The 19,972-nt window shown below is 55.2% G+C and overlaps 2 protein-coding genes across 3 annotated transcripts; one reads left to right on the top strand and one right to left on the bottom strand.

Annotated features, from left to right (window-relative positions):
- Window positions 1-490: 490 nt before the first annotated feature.
- Window positions 491-7,099, bottom strand: LOC130861852 (gametogenetin-binding protein 1-like). Its single transcript, XM_057751106.1, has 6 exons — window positions 6,636-7,099; window positions 6,131-6,255; window positions 4,535-4,629; window positions 4,244-4,415; window positions 2,452-2,591; window positions 491-595 (listed from the first exon to the last, which is right to left on the bottom strand). The coding sequence occupies exons 1-6, from the start codon at window positions 7,097-7,099 to the stop codon at window positions 542-544; spliced, it is 1,050 nt and encodes a 349-aa protein (XP_057607089.1). The 3' UTR covers window positions 491-541.
- A 764-nt stretch (window positions 7,100-7,863) lies between these two features.
- On the top strand, window positions 7,864-17,013 carry Bak1 (BCL2 antagonist/killer 1). Of its 2 annotated transcripts, none has more exons than XM_057752072.1 (6): window positions 7,864-8,098; window positions 11,623-11,711; window positions 13,670-13,800; window positions 14,019-14,162; window positions 15,527-15,707; window positions 15,789-17,013. In XM_057752072.1, exons 2-6 carry the CDS (start codon window positions 11,697-11,699, stop codon window positions 15,891-15,893), a joined length of 576 nt encoding a protein of 191 aa, XP_057608055.1. In that variant the 5' UTR covers window positions 7,864-8,098; window positions 11,623-11,696; the 3' UTR covers window positions 15,894-17,013. The 2 variants fall into 2 exon arrangements, with proteins under 2 accessions (XP_057608055.1, XP_057608054.1); XM_057752071.1 differs by having other exon boundaries at window positions 7,865-8,098; window positions 13,665-13,800.
- Window positions 17,014-19,972: the final 2,959 nt, after the last annotated feature.

The following is a 19,972-nucleotide window of genomic DNA, read 5'->3' on the forward strand; positions in this document are numbered from 1 at the left end:
CCAGCTCCCCTGAAGCAGGTCCTGCAGTCCAGGGCCCCTTTCCTGGCTTTGTCCCTGAGCTGGCTGGGCAGGAACTTCCTGCTGGGAGAATTCCCGGATCCTCCTGGTGAGGACACAGAGAAGCCTGGGAACAGAGAGAGGGAAGTTGGGGACTCTCCTTCTGGCTGGCTGACTGGCAGGCAGCACCTCCAGTTTAGCCCAAATCCTCCCGCCCTCTCTGCCCCTGTGCCCAGAGGTGGCCCCCATGCTAGCTGTTCTGCAGGCATGAATTAGGGACTAGATAGAGTGAGGCAGACGGGTGGTGGCCAATGACAGACAGCCCAGGAAGCTAATGGCAAACTAAGCTTTTACTAAGAACATCATCTACCAGAGTTTGACGGGTAGAGACAGCGCTGGGCAGGCCCCCCCCACACACACACAGGATGTTATTCATCCCAAAGCCCAGGGCCACAGGGACTCCTTGGATATGTCCCAGGAAGAGACACATGCTGGACTGGGGTCCCAGGAGTGTGGGCACCGTGGGCTCCTGCCGGCCGGGGCCTCACTCTGGAGGAGGCCAGTTCCCCATCTCATCCATCTCCTCCAGGAGCAGGTGCTGTGGGCAGACACAGGCAAAGAAAGATATTCCCTGCTCTGTATTCAGAACCTTCCCATCTCTACCCTCCCTCAGCTCACCCCGGCCACCTTTTCCAAACTTTCCCCACCACCCCAAAGCTGACCCCAGGTTCACCAACCCTGAGCCAACTACCCCCATAATGCAGGAATACTTCAACCTCTGGTTCCTTGAAAGCTAGGGACCTGGACGTTCCCCCTTCCCTTTGTCTGCATACTCTTTCTTTCTTTTTTTTTTTTTTTTTTTTTTGGTTTTTCGAGCCAGGGTTTCTCTGTGGCTTTGGAGCCTGTCCTGGAACTAGCTCTGTAGACCAGGCTGGTCTCGAACTCACAGAGATCCGCCTGCCTCTGCCTCCCGAGTGCTGGGATTAAAGGCGTGCGCCACCACGCCCGGCTATGCATACTCTTTCTTGAGCTGCCTTAACGTCCACCCCTCAGGTCCCTGGCATTTCCCAAGAGCTGAGTGGCAATCTCCCCACCGCTGCCCCCTTAGCAGTGGCTCTAAGGACAGAGGAAAGGAAAATGTGGCGGGGAGGGGATGGGACTTTGAAACACCCACTGTGGAAGGCAGGAGTCGAGGATGTACCTCTGAACCCCCAAAGAGAGGACTGGGGGCCCCACGTGCACCATCCAGGAGCTCCCACGTCTCCTGGTGCTGCCAATGCTAGTCCAGGACTGTGAGCACAGGACGGGTAGGGCAGGTGCCAATACTAGCCCAGGACTGGGGGCACAGGACAGGTAGGCTAGCCCAGGACTGTGAGCACAGGACAGGTAAGCTAGCCCAGGAATGTGAGCACAGGACGGGTAGGGCAGGTGCCAAGGCTAGCCCAGGACTGTGAGCACAGGATGGGTAGAGCAGGTGGGCTCACAAGGTCCTAGAGGAGGACAGATCCCAGGATTGGAGCCCTTCTGTATGAGGGGAAAATCCAGTGCCCACACAGCTGGTGTGGTTAGGGGTGTGGGGGCATCAGGCTCCTGAACACGGGCATGAGGGCAAGCTTAGGATGTCCTTAGTGCCCACCAAGTGTGAATTCCTGGCAGAGCCAGTCATTGTGTCCTCATGTGTAGACCTGTGTCCCCCTCCACACCCCCTCACCACACACAGACACACACACACACACACACACACCACACACTGAGGAGCCTGTGAAACCTGTCACAGAGTCTCAGCCGGTCCCTAAAGAGGTCAAGGACCAAAGTCAAGATGACACAGCAGAATGGTCTGACTGGACTCCCCTGTGAGTCCGGGACTCTTCCCTTTTGTGAACCACAGACCATCAGGGCAGAGACTCCCATGAGTCATAGAGGGGACGGAAACTGACTCGGAACTGGCGCGGTGACATGCGGTTGCTCCCCAGAGCCTGTGTGTGTCTGTGGGCTTTGGTGTGGATGGGAGGGAACAGGAAAAGATACAAGTAGTTCAAATGCAAGCCCATCTTGATAAATCTCCCCGCCCGCCAGTAAATCCAGCCCTGGGGAAGTAGAGGCAATAGGAATAGAAGCCCAAGGCCAGCCTCTGCTACTACAGTCAGACTAGCCTGGGCTACAAGAGCCCAGCTTAACAAACAAACAACAAAACAGGGACAATATTGGTTCAAGTGAGAACTGTTAAAGCACGTGTGTGTGCATATGTTTGCACTTGTGTGCATGTGTGTGGTGCATGTTCGTGCATGCGCGCACGCGTGTGTGCACTACTCCCAGAAAGAGGGTAGTATCTCAGACCCTCCTCTAGAAGAGTCTAGGCAGTAGGGGCTGCAATCAAGGACCAGGGTCCTGTGAGGTAAGGGGCCCTCACCCTACTTTCATGAGTTAGCGGATTAGATGGGCACCCAGGCATACCTGACCATCTACCATGCCAGCCTCCTCCAGCGTGATGTCTGGCTGGGTGAGCAGCTCCCGGCCCTCCGGGTTGCCCACCTTCCAGAGGCGGGACTCCCGTCGTACTGCCAGAATCTTCTTTAGCTCTGACTCCACGAAACCTTTGAGGCAAAGAGGTAAGCTGAGTATTGTGGGGACAGACGTCTGGACAGACATCGCTGCTCCTCTTCCTGGCATGTGTCCCACAGACCCTCAAAAGCCACCAGGTTTCCTGTGACGCTCATGGTAACCAGCTCTTCTGCAGGCAGCTGCAGGTAGGGTGGGGGAGGCTGGTCCCCAGAAAGACTGGGACAGAACCCTGGGACCTTCAGCTCCAGAAACTGAGGCAGAGTCGCACAGTGGCACACGCCTTTAATGCCAGCCCTTGGAAGGCAGAGGCAGGCAGATCTCTGTGAGTTCGAGGCCAGCCTGGTCTACAGAGTGAGTTCCAGGACAGGCTCCAAAGATACAGAAAAACCCTGTCTCAAGGAAAAAAAAAGTTGAGGCAGGAGGATCACAAGTTCAAGGGTAGCTAGACAACTTCCTAAGAATGTCTAAAATAATAAAAACAGATTCCTCAAACCCTAAATCCCATGAGATGCTCAAAGAAGTTATTTGAAAAGAGCAGAGACTCGCAGGACCCTGACTCCTGGCCTGGGCTTGGCATCAGGGTCTAAAGCAGAGGGCAGTGTGCTCGGATCTGCTCAACCAGCAGGGAGCTGGTGCCATCTCCAGTAAATTGTGTGTTTGGGGCTGGATAGGCTAGGAGGGTGCTGGCAACCTCAGAGGGCTCTGTATTGCTGGTTAACTGGTGTGTGGACAATCGAGGCCACACATTTGACATGACTGAGCGAGCATGCAGGAGAAATGGGGTTTCTCGTCCCTGCATTCTCAGAGTATGGGGCAGGCGGAGCCTGCTGGACAATCTCCACTGTACCCCCTTCCTCAGCTCTACCACCCAGGCCAGCTCCTGTAAAGTCTTCAGGTACCTGAGTCAGCCAGGCACAGCCTCTCCCACACCCCTGGGCTCCTCCTGCAGTGGGGGGCGGGAGCCTGCTCCCAGGCAGTGTGTGCTGCTACTACACGCAGCTGCCTGAAGTGAAGTCCCAGCTCTGTCAATAGTAGCTGTGTACCTTGGGCAAGTTACTGAACTTCTCTGTGCTTCAATTCCCACGCAGTCAGTGGCATCAAAGAACTTGTGAAGTCACCCACTTCAGAGGTGTCAATTCACCTTTTTAAAGATCAGCCCTAGTAATGGCTGTGTAAGCACACACATCTTGGGGGTATTTTGGTTATTGTTGTGTTTAGGGTTTTTGTTTGTTTGCTTGTTTGTTTTTTAAAGTGTGTATCTGTGTACAGATGCCTGTGGAAGCCAGAAGAGGGCGTTGGGTCCCCTGGAGCTGGAATCACTGGCAGTTGTGGGGCCACCCAACGTGGGTCCTGGGGCCTGAACTGGGGTCCTCCGCAAGAGCAACAAGTGCTCTTAACCGTGAGCCACCTCGCCAGGCCGAATGAACCAACCGCTGTTGTTCGATCCTACCCTGAGACGGCTATAGGGTTGCTGAGCCGGAACCAGGCTTGGAGGTGTTCTCCCTCGGGCGGGAGCTGGGTGGGGCGAGTTGGGGGGGGTGCTTGTGTGGTCCCGCTGGACCCTAGCTAAGCCTGGAGGTCAACCAACAGCGCACCCGCGCAAGTCACCGTAGGTCTCTGCTGCCACCTCGTGGCCAGTGCTCGCGTTTCTTCCCTCAGCCGCCGGCCAAAGCTGGACTCTTACCCACTGTATCCGTGGCCCTAAACATCTTCTGCAGCTGAGACTGGGAGGTGGCAGTGACGCGCGGGGCACACAGCTTGAGGTAGCTGTCCTCCTCCGCTTCTTCTCGCTCCCCTTTCTCCTCATGGGACAAGCCGTCCTTGGGAGGATACTGAGGCACCCCTGGTCTCTGAGCCTGTGGAGAGAGAGGGTCAGGACTCCAGGCCTGTGTCCCTTCCTCCCCAAACCAGCAAACAAGAGGGGGCAGTTCCCAGCTCAAAAGGGAGAGAGACCATGGGACCCAGCCCCGCTGACCTTGGCCATGGCTGATTTCTGCAGTTGTTTGTATAAGCCAAGGAGATAATTCCATGGGGTGGACTCCACCTTGCAGGAGGTCAGCCTGAGGTCTCCTGTGAAGAATCGGTCAGTGAGGCTGGCAGCAGGTTGATGAGAGCTGTCTCAGAGGGAGAGGGAAGGCCCTGAGGGTGGGGCTACCCTCTTCTGATCTTCTGATGGTTTTTCCTTTTTTTTTTTTTTTTTTTTTTTTTTGATTTTTGAGACAGGGTTTCTCCGTAGCTTTTGGTTCCTGTCCTGGAACTAGCTCTTCTAGACCAGGCTGGCCTCGAACTCACAGAGTATACTTTTATTTCTTTATCTTGGGTACACACCATGGCGTGTGTAGAAGGGGTCACAGGACAGCTTGTATGAATCTGCTCTCAGCTTCTAGCCTGTGAGTTCCAGGAATGCGGGTGGGTCCTCGAGCTTGGCAGCAGCCCCCTTTACCTAAAGACCCACCTTGCTGCCCGTGGTCTTACTGCATTTTGTGGATTTGTTTTGCTTTGTGTTTTGGAGCCAGCAGCTCATGAAGCCCAACCTCCAGCTCTGCTATGTAGCCAAGGCTGGCCCCGAACTCCTGACTTCCTGCCTCTGCCTCCTGGGGGTTCCAAGTGTGGGCCACTATTGCTTAGATGTGCTGTTGCTATGACTTTTCTTGTTGAGAGAAGTATGTCCCTATGAAGCTGGGCGGACCTTGGGCTTGTGACAGCTCTTTTTCCTCCCTCTAAGTGCTGGACAGTGCCTACTGTGTGCCAGGTCATGTCATCACTGCACCCACTCTGTCCTGTGTTAACGGAATGCCCACTGAGTGCCAGGCCCAGCCAATCACTGCACCCGTTCTGTGCTGGGTCCGGCTCTGGTCCGTGACAAACAGCATCTCACTGACGTGTAGTAGGGAGCTGCGGGCCTGTTTTTCGTCCTGCCCGGCTCCTGCCCGGCTAGCTTTATACCCGAAATAATGACACACAAACTGTATTCTTTTAAACACTGCTTGGCCCATTTCTATTTATGTATGTAGCACCCCAAGGTGTGCTTACCAGGAAGATTCTAGCCTACGTCCATCCTGGGTCAGAGCTTCATCGCATCTACTCTGGAGAGGAGAGCATGGCGTCTGCTCCAGAGAGCAGAGCTGTCGAGTCTGAGCTCACTTCCTCTTTCTCCCAGCATTCTGTTCTGTTTACTCCACCCACCTATGTTTTAACCTATGAGGGCCAAGCAGTTTCTTTATTACTTAACCAGTGCCTACTGTGTGCCAGGTCATGTCATCACTGCACCCGCTCTGTCCTGTGTTAACGGAATGCCCACTGAGTGCCAGGCCCAGCCAATCACTGCACCCGTTCTGTGCTGGGTCCGGCTCTGGTCCGTGACAAACAGCATCTCACTGACGCTTGAGTGTGCCTCCGAGACACGAGCTATCTGGTTTCCACCTTACAGACAAGGAGCGTGGGGCAGAGAGGTTTAGCAATGCTCCACTGTCATCTCCAGTTATGGCTCGTGTCCTGTTGGGCTCCCCACCCCGAGAGGGCCTAGAGGAGAGGTGTCCATTTCTGCCCCCCTTCCAGCTATCATACGTACCTATCTCAATTAGGCAGGGCCCCTCCTCTTCCTCTTTGACCAAGGCCTCAGGGGCGAGTGCCAGTGGTCCCGGAACCCACTGCAGGCATCCTTGTTCCGCCTCCAGGGCCTGAGCAAAGTGCTCCCTAATCCCAAAGCACAATCAGGTGAAGGAGCCAGGGGATACCCAGAGGTGTGGCCATGCCCTGATCCGCCTGGGGTCTCTTCACAGATCTGTTTGACCTGCCCTCCTCCCAGGCCCCTGCTCTGTTCCTATCTGAGGGCGGGAGGAAGTGGGGAGCTGGGTACCTTTCACACAGGGAGTAGTTGCTAAGACCAGGAAGGGGGGGTGAGCCGGCAGGTTGGGAGCACTGGGCTATAGAAGGGGCTGAGAACAGAGGCGCCAGCCAGCACGGCTTCACTCTTCAGGACCCCTTGCCCCAACCCTTCACCAGCCATGGGCCTCCAGCCTGTACCCTGCTCTCTCTGGACAATACCCTCCCCCGACCACAGCCCAGCCCCTCACCTGTCTGAGGCCCCTGAGGCCCCAGAGGCCTCTCCTGCTGTCTCTTTCTCCTCTCCTTTCTTCTCAGACAGGTGCCCCAGAACCTCCGTGATTTCTCTGGTGGGGACTGATGTCACCTCTACACCCTGGGCCGGGAGCTTCAGGGTATCCTTGGAGGTGAGGGTCTGGGACCCCGTATCCCTAGTGCCCAGCCCAAAGGCATCATGCGGCGGCACGCTTGAGGGGGCTACAGAGAGGACCCTAGGTACCACTGCATGTAGCCTTGGCCCCCTCCTCCAACGACCCCCCCGGGAGCCAATCCTTGAGGAGACAGCCTCCTGCTCTTGTGAGGGGCTGGGCCCGCTCCTGGCCAGGGACTTGTTAGAACTCCCTTTGCTCCCGACCAGGCTTCGGAGAAAGCGCAACACGGAAGAGCAGCCCAAGATTCGTGACCGTGACCGAGGGGTCCGAGCCTGGGCTGCCATCCTGAGGGGACCTTGACTCAAGAAGCCATGGTAGGCAGCCAGCCCAGGACCAACTGCTAATAGAAACCTCCAGTTGGAAACCTCCAGGAGTTCTAGAAGGTGAAGGAGAGGTGGGGGTGGGGGAAGAATGACTCAGAGCAGTGTGGGGGGGTGCTGCTGGGAGGAGAGGGGTACAGGGAGCCAGCCAGGGTCTGGAGACTGGGGGGGAGGCGAGACACAGGAAAACTGCACTCATAGGCTGTGTGGGCCTCGCTGGGGAGGACAGGAGCCTCTCCCTCTGTGCTGGGAGGGCACAGAGCCCGAGAACAGCACTCCACACACACGCCTGTCTCTTTAGAGTTTATTCTGTGCTTGAGGTCAGTCCCTGAGGTCTGGCAGGGTCTAGGTAGCAGCACAGATTCTACTGAGTCTTTTTCTTCCCCCTCCTCCTTTCATTCAGGGTGTCATGTAGTACAGGCTGGCCTCCATTTCCTGATCCTCCTGCCTCAGCCTCCCGAGTGCTACGATGGTGGGCCTGCATCAGCACCCCCAGCACCATGTTGGTTTTTGTTGTTTGTGTTTTGTTTGCCACTGGAGGGAGAAGATGGAGGGTGAGGGCCTGGAATCAGAGCCGGGAAATGCAGCGAAGAGTCGGCTTCCCCCTTGTCTGGGACCAGGCAGGCATGGGAGGCTGCAGGCCAGCTGCTTTCATGCCTGGCCCACAGGACCTGCGTCCCGGCAGCCGAGTCCCTGTGCATCTGCATCCGGCGGCCATCGAGCAACTTCCTCTAGAGGGAGCTGATCACTGCCGAGAGCAGCTGGCTCCTCTATGGTCACAAAGTCGCGAGGCTTCCTGGGCCAAGAGACAGCCCGAGGCGGCTTCCAGACACCGTGAATTCACTGACGCTGGTTCCTACAAGTCAGGCCTGAAACCTTGCCCCTGGGATCAGCCACCAGACTCTCGGGATCTTTGTTCTTCAGATTGCTGAGCCATCCCACATCTGGACCAGAACCGCGCAGGTACGTTGGCAGCCAGTGCCAAACCCCATCTTCCTAATCCTGGCACCTCCGGCCCAGGGCGGGGCAGAAAGCCCCGTCGGGTGGGAACGAGCTGAGGAGGGGAGCCTTTAAGTTTCCCTGGGTGGTCCTCAAAGCCATGCTGGTGGTCTGCTCCAAACAGGGCCACCTCCAGCTGAACACCAGAAAGCTTCCCTTCTTGGCCAGGCTCTCGTGGCCCTGGATGCCAGGCAACTGGGACTTTTGTTATCTGGAAGGAGGGGAGGGTGAAGGTCAACGACAGAGACAGAAATGTCACAGGACCCCTAGACCGATTCTAGGTACAGCCTAGTGGCTGGCTGTGGGGAGCATGCATCATAGGTCCAGCAAGAGGATGGAAAGGGAAGTCAGGTCACTTGGACAGGGGCCAGGTGGCCCAGGCCAGCACGGACTGTGGGGGCTGTTGAGAGCCCACCTGCTCCCCAACAGCAAGCCTCCAGGGTGGCTTTCTGAGGATGCAGTCAGCATCCCCTGGCCCTGGCAGCCTGAGATTACCGAGCTGAAGAACAAGGGCAGCAGGAAGAGCCCCCTATTCCTGAAGGAACGGCTGGGTGGACCATGCCAGGCAAAGGACTGTCTTAATGAGGCCTAGATCGCAGGGACGAGGAGAGGGCCTGCTCACCCTGACTCCAGCACTGATGAGGAAGGCAGCCAGCCCTGCAACCCCTTTTCAGAGAGTAACTTTCTAAACTAGTCTCATCCAGCCTGAGCTGGACAAAGGTGAGGTGGGCGCCCAGTCCCAGGCAACTAGAGGGCTACTGGGCTTGGTCCGAGGCGAGTCTGCACCCTCTTCACTGACAGGAAGGTCACTTCCTGAAGTGATGGAGGCAGCTTGGGAAGGAGGGGGACTCTTGAAAGGGGGTGCAAACTGAAAGTGAAAGGTCGCTTGCTCAGGAAATAACTGTCGACACCGGCAGCGCACGGCCAAGACTGGTCGAAGAGGAACATGGGCTTGGGTGTGGCGTGGTAAAGGACACCTATAATACTAGTACACCAGCGTCCGAAGCAGGAGGATATCCTGGCTAGTGAGATCCTGCCTAACATAGATAAATAAACCAATAACCAAAAGAAAACACAGCACCAACGTGTAGGGGTGAGGTGTGAGGCAGGCTGAGGAGGCTGTGAGGGGTCCCACGGTGTAGGGGTGAGGCAGGCTGGAGAGGCTGTGAGGGATCCCACGGTGTAGGGGTGAGGTGTGAGGCAGGCTGGGGAGGCTGTGAGGGATCCCACGGTGTAGGGGTGAGGTGTGAGGCAGGCTGGGAAGGGTCCCACGGTGTAGGGGTGTGGTGTGAGGCAGGCTGGGGACACTCTGAGGAGTCCCACGGTGTAGGGGTGAGGTGTGAGGCAGGCTGGGGACACTCTGAGGGGTCCCACAGTGTAGGGGTGAGGTGTGAGGCAGGCTAGGGACACTCTGAGGGGTCCCACAGTGTAGGGGTGAAGTGTGAGGCAGGCTGGGGACACTCTGAGGGGTCCCACGGTGTAGGTGTGAGGCAGGCTGGGGAGGCTGTGAGGGGTCCCACGGTGTAGGGGTGAGGCAGGCTGGAGAGGCTGTGAGGGGTCCCACAGTGTAGGGGTGAGGCAGGCTGGAGAGGCTGTGAGGGGTCCCATGGTGTAGGGGTGTGGTGTGAGGCAGGCTGGGGAGGCTATGAGGGGTCCCACGGTGTAGGGGTGTGGTGTGAGGCAGGCTCGGGACACTCTGAGGAGTCCCAGCTCACTTCCATGCAGGCTGTAACTGGAAGAAGCGATGCCCTGGGAACAAGCCATGAAGTAAGCGCTGAGATGTAGCTTAGCTGGTAAAAGCATGGCCAGCGCACACACTCCTGGGTTTGATCCCAGCACACCTGGAACCTCAGCACTCACATAGTAGAGGCAGGAGGATCATTCTCTGACCTAAACTCAATTTGAGGCCAGGGTGGGCTACGTGAGACTCTGTCTCAAAAGGCAAAAACCGAAAAATCTGGGCCAGCGAGAGAGCTCAGCAGGTGAGGGGCTTGCTGCCCAGTGTGACAGCCCAGGTTCTGTCCCTGGAACCCACGTGAAGGAAGCAGGGAGCTCACTACTGAAACTGGTCCTCTGACCCCCACGTATATCTTATGAGCCACGCACACACAGACACATTAAAAATATATAAATCCAGGTTAAACAAAACAAAAGCCGCCGGTGGTAGCCTACAGTCCCATCACTCAGGAGGCAGAGGCAGGAGGATCTCTGAATTCAAGGCTAGCCTGGTCTACAGCCAGCGCTACACAAAGAAACTCTGTCTCAAAAAATAAAACAAAACTCTGCAAGACAAATGTCTTTCTCTGACATTTGTGGTCCAGGTAACTCATTTCTTTCTGTCCTGAATTTTCTAGCCTAAAACAGTGTGCCAGCTGCACCTGCATCGTGGGAGTTTTCTTTCTTTTCTTTCTTTCTTTCTTTCTTTCCTTCCTTCCTTCCTTCCTTCTTTCCTTCCTTCCTTCCTTCCTTCCTTCCTTCCTTCCTTCCTTCCTTCCTTCCTTCCTTTTTAGTTTTAGAGACTGGATCTCATTAGGTAGCCTTGGCTGGCCTGGAACTTCATGTATAGACCAGACTGGTCCAGAACTCACTGTCTCCCAAGTGTTAGGATCAAACACGCCACATCACAACCATCCAGTTATGTCCATTTTCAACCCACAACACAACCAAGTTCTCCTATGTGTCAGGAGTGTGTGGTAGACTCAAGAGTTTGCTCCCAGGCTTTTTGGGGAAACAAGTACGTCCCCACCATAGCCATGGGGAAGTGGGCCTGGAGGAAGGCCCTCATGGCTGGGAGGTGGCAGGCTGAGGAAGGGGTGGGCAGCCTCAGAAATAGCAGAAGGGCCCCCCAGTCTGTCAAAGCAGCCTCACCCTGTCTTGGAGCAAATGTGACGGAAATGAGAACCTTCAAGGCAGGGCTGGGCCACAGCCTCCTGGAGGTCTCACCTTGCCCGGTCTCTGCGGGCTTCTTCAAGTTTATGTGTCTCCCCCTAAGGCTTCCAGCCAGGCGCTGAGTTCCCGCTGTTCCCAGGGGACACCACCAAGTGCTCCCAGAGGACTGCAAAGTCTCCCTGGCAGTAGAAGTGGGGTTCCCTCACCCCTGCCAGCACAACCACTCTGTCTGGGGTCTCCAGCCCAATCAATGTCCCTGCTCTAATATCTGCTTGCTCTCTTTCTTTCTTTCTTTCTTTCTTTCTTTCTTTCTTTCTTTCTTCCTTCCTTCCTTCCTTCCTTCCTTCCTTCCTTCCTTCCTCCCTCCCTCCCTCCCTTCCTTCCTTCTTTCCATCCCTCCCTCTCTTCCTCCCTCCCTCCTTCTCTCCTTTCTTCATTTCCCCCTTTCTTGAAACAGGGTTTCTCTGTGTAGTCCTGGCTGTCCAGGAACTCACTTGTCAGACTAGGCTGGCCTTGAACTCAGGGATCCGCCTACCTCTAATTAAAGGCGTGCCACCAGCCCAGGCATATCTCTGCTTTTTTTCCCTCCGTTTCTGCAGGGTGAAAGTGCTGTCCACACAGACCTGAAAGATGGCATCTGGACAAGGACCAGGTCCCCCAAGGGAGGGCTGTGATGACTCCCCTTCTGGTAAGGCCCTCCTGACCCTCACCATCCCATAATCTCAAGAGTGAGCCGCACGGGGACTGGTGTGCAGGGGGCGGGGCGCGAGACTTCTCCAGGCACAGGGACCTGGTGGAGGCAAGGGAGGAAGGGAGGAAGAAGAGTCAGACCGGTTGCCCGTGCTCGCAGTGGGAGGCAGGAGGAAGTGACCTGGCTTATCCCAGAGGGGGTGGGAGGGGGGCAATATGGCTGCCCTTTAAGTGAACCGGCAGGGGTTGGGGGGTACAGGCTGGTCCCTGGACTTGGGGTTCATATTCCAGGTCTGTGCAAGAGGGGTGTAGTTGCTCATGTCTGCAATCCTAGCACTTGAGAGACTGAAGCAGGATTGGGACAAGTTTTAGGTCAGTCTATCCTATGGAATGAATTCCAGGTCAGCCTGGACTAGAGTGAGGTAGAGACCCTTCCTCAGAACGAAAACACCAACGCCAGTGCCGCGCGGAGGTGCACGCCTTTAAGCCCAGCACTTAGGAGACAAAGACAGAAGTATCTCTGTGAGTTTGAGGCCAGCCTGGTCTACAGAGTTCCAGGCTAGCCAAGGCTAACCACTGCAAGACCTTATCTCAAAAACTAAAGACTAGGCTGGGCAATGGTGGTGCACGCCTTTAATCTCAACACTTCTGAGGCAGAGGTAGGAGGATCTCTGTGAGTTCAAGGCCAGCCTGGTCTACGAGGGAGTTCCAGGACAGCTAGAACTGTTACACAGAGAAACCCTGTCTTAAAAAAAAACAAAAACGCTGGGCGGTGGTGGCGCACGCCTTTAATCCCAGCACTTGGGAGGCAGAGACAGGTGAATCTCTGTGAGTTCGAGACCAGCCTGGTCTACAAGAGCTAGTTCCAGGACATGCTCCAAAGCCACAGAGAAACCCTGTCTCGAAAAACCAAAAAAAAAAAAAACAAAACAAAACAAAAAAAAATCCCTGAAGACAGAGACCACCGTCCTTCGACTGCCCGGTTTAGTTCCCTCCTGTTTCCTCCACTCTAAGGGCTGGAGACCTTGTCCACCCGGACTCTCAGGAGCCCGGTTCTGCGTGTCGTTCTGCAGTTTGGCGCTTTAAGAGAGCAGAATAGGTAGAATGAGCAGAGCGTACATTACGAGCGGCACTTACTAGATTGGGATACGTGATTCAATAAAGGCCACCTACACACTGGGCAGGCTGAGAACCTGGGAGCTGCTTGTTCCACAAGGCAGGGGTGGGGGTGGGCTCAGCAGTCCCAGCTCCTCTAGTGCTGAAGCTGTGGAGGATTTCCGTATGGGCCCTGGTCCACAGCAGAAGGCTGAGGTTGCTGGGTTCTTTAACAGTGAAAGCAGCAATGTCAGGGTAGATGTACTTACTAACAGGCAGTAGGAATGGGCAGATAGTGAGGGAAGGCGGGCAGTGAGGGAGGGTGGGCAGCGGGGGAGGGCATGCAGTGGAGGAGGGAGGGCAAGCAGTGGGGGAGGGAGGGCGGGCAGCGGGGGAGGGAGGGCGGGCAGCGGGGGAGAGCTGGCAGTGGGGGAGGGAGGGCGGGCAGCGGGGGAGGGTGGGCAGTGGGGGAAGGCTGGTGGGAGGAGGGCGGGCAGCAGGGGAGGGCCAGCACTGGTACTGCCACTGGAAAGTGAGTGAGCTCACTGTGGGGAAGGCCTTCCCCACTCTATCTATCCTTCTGGAAGACACCATCAGATCTACCCAGAGGTGACTCTAGCTGATTCCAGATCCACTGACTTGACAACCAAGATGAACAGCTCCTCTCTGTCTGTCCAGCTGCATGACCTTGTGTACATGGCTTGGCCATGTGTGCCTCAGTTTCCCTGTCTGTGGGCTGGAGCACATTTACATGCCAGGACAGTCATGAGGAATGGATGGTCACACTGGCAGAACACCGTGGGGGGAGGCTGCCGAGACGCGCCTTCTCTCACTGACCCGCAGTTCTGACCCCCAGAACAGCAGGTTGCCCAGGACACGGAGGAGGTCTTTCGAAGCTTCGTTTTTTACCTCCACCAGCAGGAACAAGAGACCCAGGGTGCTGCTGCCTCTGCCAACCCCGAGATGGACAACTTGCCCCTCGAACCCAACAGGTAAGCTCCAGCCCCAGGGGCTGGTCCCTGGGAAGAGGGGACCTGGGCTCCTTTTATGGTCTGCCTGTCCCTCGCCCCTAACACGGCTCTCCTGCCCACAAACCTTCAGAGGGGTGGAGCAAAGTCTGCCTTGACCCCACGCTGCCAGGAGAATCCTTCTCTGTCATGAGTCTGGTTCCCTGGGCTAACTTCCCATTCCCTGACTCTCGATCCCACAGCATCTTGGGTCAGGTGGGCCGGCAGCTTGCTATCATTGGAGATGACATCAACCGCAGATATGACACGGAGTTCCAGAATTTACTGGAGCAGCTCCAGCCCACGGCTGGGAACGCCTATGAACTCTTCACTAAGATTGCCTCCAGGTACCCATCGCTCCACCCTGCATACACGGGCTCCCTGGCTGGGGACAGTGTCGGGGTGAACTCAGACACGATACCCGCCCGTCTCCCCATCTCTGGGTCCCACTCACTCTTTTGCACACAAGCTCGTGTCTTTTCGGGGCTCTGGCACCAACAACTAGCACCCTGGGGTGGGGACAGTCCCAAGAGCCCTGCAGTTGGGATGGACCAGCTTCTGTCAATTGCGATTCAGTGGCATCTAAGAGGCCACCTGGTGCGCAGGACAGAGAGTCACTCATACGTGGCTCGCATCCCACCTTGCCACTGGCCACCACTGTGAAACCTCCTGGGAAATAGAGAATCTTAAATTAGTGTTCCCACTTTCAAACCATATCCAGGTTGGTTTGATTTTTGTTGTTTTTTTTTTTTAATCATTTTTTGTTTGTTTTTTGTTTTTTCTCTGTGTATCCCTGGCTGCTCTGTATTTGCTCTTGTAGACCAGACTGGCCTCAAACTCACAGAGATCCCCCTGCCTCTGCCTCCCGAGTGCTGGGATTATAAGCGTGTGCCACCAGTGCATAGCTTGATTCTGATCTTATGTGTAGGAGTGCTCTATCTGCATATACATACGTGTGCCAGTAGTGTGCCTGAGGCCAGAGGCCGGAAGAAGGCCTCTGGAGCTGTAGTCACAGATGGCTGTGAGCCATCATACAGGGGCTGGGACTGAACCCAGATCCTCTGCGAGAGCAGCCAGTGCTCCTAACCACTGAGCTACCTCTCCAGCCCCTTTTTTTTTTGGGCGGGGGGGTTTCTCATGTAGTCCAGGCTGGCCTTGATCTCCTACCTCAGCCTGGTGTTAGGATCATTGGCATGTGCCACCAAGCCTGGTTGTATCCGCTGTCCTTTCCCTGAACCAGGAGTCAGTGTCAGGGTGGATCTAGAGGTGGTGGGAAAGGCAGAAGCGGGTGACAGGCTTCAGATGAGTGCTCAGTGCTGGCATGTCCTATCCCTGCCCTCAGCCAGGACCCACCCTGTGTTCCAGTGGTTTGGGATCTTTCCTAATCTCTTCTGTCCTTTTCTCTCTGCTGTCCCCGGGGCTGCCAGGCCAGCAGCAACCTTCACAGGTAATGTCCTTGCCGCCCGTCTATCCGCTCTTCCCTCTCTGGGCCCTCTAGACTAGCTGCAGCCAGTTCCTCGCCCTCTTGGCTTCCTCCTTTCACCTGTGAGACCCAGGCTCTTCCTGACTGGCGGTCAGGCCAAGGCAGACTTTCTAACCTGGACTGGCAGCTCAACCATTTAGCTTCCCAGTGCGGGGGAGGGGGGTAAAAGAAGAAAGAGATGGCCCCCAAGGCGGGCTCTCCATGATCTTCGGAACCCTTTGCCCACAGCCTGTTTAAGAGCGGTATCAGCTGGGGCCGCGTGGTGGCTCTCCTGGGTTTTGGCTACTGCCTGGCCCTATACGTCTACCAGCGTGGTTTGACCGGCTTCCTGGGCCAGGTGACCTGCTTTTTGGCTGACATCATACTGCGCCATTATATTGCCAGATGGATTGCGCAGAGAGGCGGCTGGGTGAGTGTCGGGGGTGGGGACATCCCCCTGCTATTTGGGCTAGTCCAGCCACTCCATAACCCACCCCTTTTCTCCTGACAGGTGGCAGCCCTGAATCTGCGCAGAGACCCCATTCTGATCGTGATGACAATTCTTGGTGTGGTTCTGTTGGGCCAATACATGGTACAGAGATTCTTCAGATCATGACTCCCGGGGAGCCCTTTGGGGCCCCAGCCTAAACTTCTCCCTACCTCCCTCCCCTGCAACAACCCTCTCCTTCCTCCAAGAGCACAGATGCTTTAGCAAACAGGCCCCCCTGCTTTGGAGACCCACTGCCCAGGGGTCCCCGAGGAGGCACGGATACCCCAACATTGCATGGTGCTACTGAGCCCCGTCCTGTCTGAGCGGGGCTGACTGGTGCCTTGGAGACACAAGAGACTGGGTACTGCTTCCCAGGAAGTTTTTAACGGTTTTTGCTTTTTATACTACCATTTGAGACACCCCCACATACTTTTCTTCCACAGAACCCAAAGTCAAGCATTTGGGGACCTGGGGACCAGTGGTTCTAACCTTTGTCCCCAGATCTCCTGCTACTTTGGAAGGTCAGAACTTGAGAGGGGGCTTGAGCCCAGACTGGCCCTCCCTACACAGGGCTGGCTGTAAGGGTGCATGACCTGCTTGGTCCCCCACCCCCGTTTCTTACTCCCCCAGTTCCATCTCCCATTCTCCCCTCCCCCCTTCCATCCCCTACCCCATCGCATTTTGCCTTTGTGGCTGGACTCTCAGGGATCCCGAGCCCACAGTGAGGGTGGAGGTCAGAGTTCAGACCACAGCTGTCTGAATATGTTCATCGAGGCCCTCCAAACCTTTGTCCCTTCCTGGCATTCTCCAGTTTTCACCCATCCCCTGACCCAAGGACCACTGCTTCCAACCCAGTGGGCAGGGGAGACCCTCACCTTCTCCCCAGAGCCCCAGGTGAACCTGCCTGCCAGGGGGGCCTCCTTGACTGAGAGAAGAGCCTCGGACTCTGTTGTTAGGACAGGGGAAGGGGCGGACTCATTTGAAGGTCTCAAGCTAAAGAGCTACACCTGCAGGGGCAATTGTGGATCTGGGTGCAGTGTGACCCCGGACCTGTGAATACTTGAACCACACCACCACCCATGCTCCTTTTCTGCCTAGGTCCTTTGGGTGGGGTGGGGGTGTCTTCTCTATCTTGCACAACATGGGTAAGGCGGGAGAAAATTCTTGATTAAGCCAAATGCAGGGAGGGGAGGCAGACGGGTCCCCCACCTCGCCTCTAACTGTGTCTGGAAATAAACTGTGCAATCCCCCCAACACCCCACCTGGCATTTTTACCCTCTGTTGGATTGTGGGAAATTGGGCAGACAGGTGTGATCTTGACTCCATACCACATAAGTCCTTCTACTGAGATTCCAAAGTCCTGGGCACCGGGATGCAGGTGGCTGGAAAATCAGAACAAACCACAGCCAGCCCTTTGTGGCATCGCCGCCAGATCTTAGCCCTTAGTCTCATGGTTTTTTCTGTGCATTTAGGAGGGGGCACATATGGCACGGTGTGTGTGTGTGTGTGTGTGTGTGTGTGTGTGAGAGAGAGAGAGAGAGAGAGAGAGAGAGAGAGAGAGAGAGAGAGAGAGGGCGCGGGGAGGGAGGGAGAGTTCTCCCCTTACACCCCTTGGGACCTGGACTTGGAACTTAGGTAGTCAGGTCTTCACCCACTGAGCCATCTTACGCCCCTCTTATTTCTTTGTATTCCAGGTCTCCCATCACAAGGAAAGCCAGGGGCCCCTTGGGTGGGGAGCTCAGTGGGCCACCTCTCTACAGGAACCACAGCCCACACGACTTTAAAGGCCCTTTCTCACACTCAGCTCTGCCTGGGACATGATGTTCCAGCTCCCCCGTCCTCCGTGGACACACACACATGCGTGGCTTTTTTGATCCTAGGAGTTTTGATGCTGCATGGGAGCCCCTACAGAGAGGCAGCCAGGGGGGATAAAAATAACAAGCTGGGGGCGTTGAAATGTTCCGGAATTCACAAAGATTCCTTTCTGCCTTCAGTGCTCGGCACCCCGGTTTGTGCTTCTGACACCCTCCCGAGCCGGTCACATCACGTGCCGGTCCAAGAGGCCCGGTGAAGCTGTACTTTTCACTGGCCTGGGTTGGCTCTCTGAACCCTCGCCCCTCCCTTCGCCTCCAGTGTGCCCACAGGGTGCTGGAGGCTGGGAGAGCGTTCGCACCGCCGCGCCAAGCTCACAGCCGACACTTCGGGCGCCGCGTACCCGCGTGTATACCGAGAGCTTCCTTTAGATATTGGAACAACATGTGATGGGTGGGTGCATTAGACGCCCACCTTTCAGAAAGGCTGGGTAGCAGAGAGCAATGAGCTAGAACTTGCCACAAGGTTACTGGCTCGAGGTTTTACCTGGAAGCAGGAGGAGAGAGAGGGTCGCTGGCCTCGCAAGCACATGGATTTAGGTGAACAGAATGTTGAAGGAACTCTGGTCCTCCCGGCTAAGGCTACAGTCCGAAGGGGGAGGGTGCTGCCCGAGTCCAAGATGGCCGTCGCAGTTTCACACCCGCTTGCGTGCCCATTTGTGGGTGGGACCTGGGAGCTAAATTTTTCTTGTCGGTTCTTTGGTTTGGAAACGTAGGACAAGGAGGCGGTAATTTCCATCTGCAAGGAAAGCGAGCCCCAGGTTTGGGGCTTTGGCTTCTCTGGCTCCGTCCACACCTAACAAAGAGTCCCCCAAACTTCATTCCTAGGTACCTTCCGGAGCTGCCCAAACCAGGGGGCGAGAAGTTAGGAGGGGTAGCATAAGGAAGAGGCTGCCGGCGTGCAGATGGACCCTGCAGGTGCTGCGGTTAAATCGAGAGCACGCACTCCTACGCTCCAACATTTGTGGGTCTCCCGAAACTGTACCTTGTTTGCCCCAGATACATCTGGATTTCACGAGTCCACAAAGCGAGTTGGAGGTCAGGGGCGCTTCGTTAAGACCCCGTCCCCGCAAAAAAAAAGTCATTAGGTATCTATCCAAACAGTTTATTGGGGACAAAAAAATTCCTTGTCTTATCCCAAATTTCTCAGTATCTGCCATATCCACCTACCACAGTGCATACTTCAGATGTAATGGATTCCAACCCCAGGACTGGAAAGGCAAAGAGCTAGATACTAACACTGACGTGAGTCCCTGATCGGTGAGAGACCCTGTTTCAAAACCAAGAAAAGGTCGCGGCTGGAGAGATGGCCCAGCAGTTCTGCTGCTCGGGCGGGCATGGGACCTGAGTCAGTTCCCGGCACCCTCTTCAGGCTACAGCTGCCTGCAGTTCCGACTCTATGGGATCCGACGCCCTGTCTGGCCTCCGAAGACATCTGCACCCGTGTACGCGGACCTGACCACCAAACACACTTACCCATAATTAAAAAATAAAAAATAGGGCCAGTAGTGTGTAAAGGCGCCTGCTGGAGGGCGTGTGACCTGAGACCGACTCCTGGGACCCATTCCCATGGAACGTCGTCCTTGGATCTCCAGATGCGCACCCCACACATGTTATAAATAAGTGTATAAGTAAACTAAATACTGAATGTTCAATTTCCTTGAGAATGTTATATGTGCCTAAACTTTTTCTCATTTGGCTTGTAAATCTGTCCTGTGAGGACTTGTACTTGGAGCATAAAATCAAGAACGTTAAATTTGTAAACATAGTTTAAATATTTACAAGAACTTAATTAGCTAAATTTGTAAATGGTACGAGTGATGTTCAAGCAAATTAATATGTCAGCCCACAGGCTAACTTTGAACACCACTCAAAAGTTGGGTTGTTACTTTTTCGTTATAAAATGTATATACTATACAAAATGTGCATGAATTCTAAAGAGAAGAGAACATCAGCCTATGCAAGTTAAACCTGAGAATTTAGGAAAGTGTGCCTTTAAATTTACAATTTTATTTATTTTATTTTATTTAGTTATTTATTTGGGTTTTTGAGACAGGGTTTCTCTGTGTAGCTTTGGAGCCTGGAACTCACTCTGTAGACCAGGCTGGCCTCGAACTCACAGAGATTCACCTATCTCTGCCTCCCAGTGCTAGGCATGCACCACCACCCAGCACAGTTTTAACTAATATATATTGAGAAAGAAAGAGTCGGGTGTTTTGTGGCACAGGCTGGTCTTGAACTTGTTTTGGAGAAGATGACTGTGAATCCCTTATTCTTGGGCCTCTTCCTCCACACACTGGGATATGAGATCATAGGCATGTCACAGCCTTAGAA

Source organism: Chionomys nivalis, chromosome 19 (assembly GCF_950005125.1).
Source record: "Chionomys nivalis chromosome 19, mChiNiv1.1, whole genome shotgun sequence".
In the NCBI taxonomy this organism is placed as follows: Eukaryota; Metazoa; Chordata; class Mammalia; order Rodentia; family Cricetidae; genus Chionomys; species Chionomys nivalis.

Bases quoted from the DNA above. Each gene is read 5' to 3' on its own strand.
- Bak1 (XM_057752071.1), top strand. From the start codon at position 11,654: ATGGCATCTGGACAAGGACCAGGTCCCCCAAGGGAGGGCTGTGATGAC. The intron at 11,712-13,664 runs GTAAGGCCCTCC...TCTGACCCCCAG, and splicing joins CTGTGATGACTCCCCTTCTG to AACAGCAGGTTGCCCAGGAC. The intron at 14,163-15,526 runs GTACCCATCGCT...CTTTGCCCACAG, and splicing joins TTCACTAAGATTGCCTCCAG to CCTGTTTAAGAGCGGTATCA.
- LOC130861852 (XM_057751106.1), bottom strand. From the start codon at position 7,099: ATGGCAGCCCAGGCTCGGACCCCTCGGTCACGGTCACGAATCTTGGGC. The intron at 6,256-6,635 runs GTGAGGGGCTGG...CTTTGGGATTAG, and splicing joins GCCTCAGGGGCCTCAGACAG to GGAGCACTTTGCTCAGGCCC. The intron at 4,416-4,534 runs GTCAGCGGGGCT...CTCTCTCCACAG, and splicing joins AGAAATCAGCCATGGCCAAG to GCTCAGAGACCAGGGGTGCC.